Raw genomic sequence first — 3591 nt, 5'->3', positions numbered from 1 at the left:
CATCTAGGTTGCTTCCATGTCCTAGCTATTGTAAACAGTGTCCAGCCTATTCTTACAAGGCATTCAGTACCATCCACCCAGGTTCCCCACCATCTCTTCTTCTGGCCCCTGAACTCTGGACTCAGAGAGCCCCACCAGCCTGCCTGGGTCTCTTCTGAACTGGTTTTGTAGGTGGCTTCTTTTCTGGACTTTGGCAATTGTTCTTGCCAGGATGCTCTCAACGACCCTCACTGACTGATTGTGTCCTGTCTGATCTGTATCCCTGGCTCCTGGTCATTCTGGCTCATTGTTTGCTTCTTGAAACAAAGGGGAAAGGTCCTGCTGACATTAAATCCTGCCCTGAGGAATCCCTTTACTCAGGACTTCACTGCCTAAATCCGTCTTTATATGGGTGAGGAATTAAATTAATTTTCTGCTTAACCTAATGAGAAAAGGGGAGACACAAATTAAAATAATGTTGATATATTGGGGGCTGTTCCACTGGGAGCAGGGCACAGTCTTCAGAGAAGAGGAAGTGATAAGCTGATTAGCAGGCCACATTCCAGAGTTGGACAGAAGTGCACATGAAGGAAGACCACCGGAAGGGTGTGTAATGCAAGGAAGTGCCCGACCCCAGGAAAAAGTGTCAGCACCTAGGCACAGTCAGCTTTCAAGGAGCTCTGGGGCTCAGGCACAAGGGTCAGAGGTAAATTAAGGCCACACACAATCCAGAAATCCAGTTTAATTTTCATCATCACCTTTCTTCTTTGGTCCTGCTTTTAGTACCTTGGCCACAGGGCCCTTCTTTCTGTTGCCATAATGCAGTACTGGGAAGAGAAATGAACTAAGAGACAAAAAGTATGCCTCAGGCTAGGAGGAGTGGGGACAGCCTGGATCTCAGTGAATTCAGACCAGGAATCCAGTCCCAGCTTTGTCACTTACTGGATATGTGATACAGGGTCCATGGCTAAGTGGCCAATATGAGCCTTAGGTTCTTCATTTGTGAAGTGGGTTTAACAAGCCCTGACTTTTGGGACTGTCAAGCACATGGCCTGGCATTTAATGGACCTTTAATAATAACAACAATTCTAATATGATTTCGACCCTAGACTCTATCATTCTCCTGGGATTGTGTGTGTGTGTGTCTGTGTGTGTGCATGCGCGAGTGTGCTCCATGGCATCTCAGAGAATACACAGCACTCTACAACATAAAACAACTGAGCCTCAAATGTTGCTTTGTAAACAAAACTCAGTAAATTTTCCTTGCTAGTAGGTATAATCTTTAATTTGGATATTGGGAGGTCTTCCCCAGCTGAATGCAACTCAAAACTCCCAGAATTTGAGTCAAGGACTAACCCTTTCCTTCCTCCCAACTGCTCTTCCATCCAAATTACTATTTTCATTCGTTTCACCCCTAGCAAAGATCTGGCCCTTGCTTAGGGTTGGCCAAATTACACTAATGATAACTTATTAATAATTAAATGTCCTTTCAGTGCCATGGGCTCTGTTTCTCCCAACATGGAAAAAGTGCCAGCCTATGGGCACTGCTTCAAAGAAATATCAGTCTTTTCTCAGGAAATCCTTTTAGGCGATGTGTACTGAACACCAAGTTTGTACACTGTATTTAGTGGTGTGGTGACAGAGGGCAGGACATCTTCCACACCTGCTCCAGATGGAGAGTGGGCTCTGTTTCTCTGTGATCCCAGAGGAACTTCCAGGGGCAATTTTCAATTCTAAGCTTTTCTCTCACCTCTAAGACCCACCTATAAGCATAAATAAGCCAGTGAGCCAGGACTCTCATTTATTAGGATTTAACTTCTCATACATTGTTTAATTAGCCAAGCAAATATAAGTGTATATCTTTAACTTTACAAAACAGCAGACAAAAAGAGATATAGGATTCTTAGGATAACCACATTTTACATTTTTTTCTTCTGTTTCTTGATCCCATCTATTTTATTGTTGGGCTCTTGCAGGTTTCTAAGGAACTTTCTATTCCAATGCCAGGTTTAACAGAATAGAAAAATATTTATTCTAAAATCTGACAGAAGGCAATAAGTATGTGGCCAATGCCATTTATGAACCTAGATGCTGGCCATGGCAGAAGTAGCATCCCCAGTGGCAGCTCTCTCCTGGGCTTTCTCTTTCTCATCTCTCAAAGCTTCTTCATACCAGGATGGGAAGGAAGTGGGGTCAACCCCATTGACCTTGGAAAAAAACTTCAGGATTTTCATCTTGCTGGTTTCAGCATGGGCCCTTGGACCCCACCGGAATTCATAGCATGGAGGATCACTGTTGGACACCTGCTGGTACTCCAGATACCTTTCCTCCACCAAATCTTTGGTGATGAGCTTCCTGGGCTCCCCGTAGATGAAATCCTTCTGCCCAGCACACACTCCAATCATATTTAGCACTTTCCAGATTCTCTCCTCAGTAACACGGTTGCCCTCCATGAAGATCACACCCAGGATATATATCAGGAAGCCGGTCTTGGGCATGCTCTGGCCGTCATTCAGCATCCCATCGTAGGTGAGACCTAGTGTCTTCTGGAGCACATAGGAGTGGCTGGTTGGGTCCACTTCCTTTGCTTCAATGCCGAAGACAATCTCCATGCATTCACAGGCTTTGCTGAAGATCAGAGGGAAGTGATCCTCATGCTCTTTGATGACATTCTCCAGTATTTCTGCCTTTGTGATGGGCTCCTTTGTTACATATTTGACCCTCATCAACTGTACCAGTTGAGCCAACTTCTTGTTTAGCACATCACCGAGCAAGAACGTGGGAGCCTGGAAGCTGCTTGGACTCTCTTCTTGGCTGCTGCCCTCATTTGATTTGCTAAGTGGAATGGCTTCAATGGTAGTGGAGGAGGAGCAGGCCCCCTGAGAACTCTGGGGAACACTCTGTGCCCCAGCAGTAGGCACAACCTCTGGGGTGCCTTGGATCAAAGAAGAGAGCAAGGAAGCGGTGGCCTTCTTCTCCTCAGCTACAGGAACCTGGGAACCCACCAGGCCCTGAGCCTCTTTTTCAGCCTGAAGGCCTACTTCAAGCTTGTGGCTCTGATTCTTCTGACTGTGAGGCATGGTGATGCTGTTGAGGGTGGCAGGCAGAGACGTAGGCAGAAGGTGGTGATTAGAGCTAATTGATCTGAGGAAGAGAGGAAGAGTGTGAGAAACTCAATCCTGTCAGCTCTGACCAAGGCTATCTTAACAGATCTTCCCGTAGACAGTGCTTGGAGTGGGGCTGTGGTCTCCTGTCTTCCTGACTTATCTGTGCCCTAAGAATCCCAAGAAAGCTCCTCAGAGTGTAACCAGCTGGCTTAGCCTGCAGATTCCAGGTAAGACAGCAGAGTGTGCAAGGTTGGGCACTGTGGTGTCCCCTCTGTTCTGGTGTGGCAGACATTCAGGGACATCACCTTGACTGACTCCTGGCCCTGTCTGGGCCTCTTCTGCTCAGTTTACCTGAGGACACACATTTCAGACCATGGCCCTCACCCCCAGGATGACGTGAATCCCTATAAGAGGAGCTAACGGGCACCTCAGGCTGCAGCTGCAATTACACTCCTGCCCCCAACTCAGAGCACTGACAGGAGGGGGAAGGCCAGACTTTGTGATG

At 46.9% G+C, this 3591-nt stretch overlaps 1 protein-coding gene across 1 annotated transcript; it reads right to left on the bottom strand.

Moving 5' to 3' along the window:
* Positions 1 to 2063: 2063 nt before the first annotated feature.
* On the bottom strand, positions 2064 to 3059 carry LOC128070440 (putative MAGE domain-containing protein MAGEA13P). The gene has a single exon (XM_052663754.1). The coding sequence runs from the start codon at positions 3057 to 3059 to the stop codon at positions 2064 to 2066; it is 996 nt and encodes a 331-aa protein (XP_052519714.1).
* Positions 3060 to 3591: the final 532 nt, after the last annotated feature.

Source organism: Budorcas taxicolor, chromosome X (assembly GCF_023091745.1).
Source record: "Budorcas taxicolor isolate Tak-1 chromosome X, Takin1.1, whole genome shotgun sequence".
Taxonomy (NCBI): domain Eukaryota; kingdom Metazoa; phylum Chordata; class Mammalia; order Artiodactyla; family Bovidae; genus Budorcas; species Budorcas taxicolor.
Note: the sequence above shows the minus strand (reverse complement) of the source record. Positions and strands in the feature narration are given on the sequence as shown.

What these genes read in the sequence shown, in the direction of transcription:
- LOC128070440 (XM_052663754.1), bottom strand. Translation starts at nt 3,059, where the DNA reads ATGCCTCACAGTCAGAAGAATCAGAGCCACAAGCTTGAAGTAGGCCTT.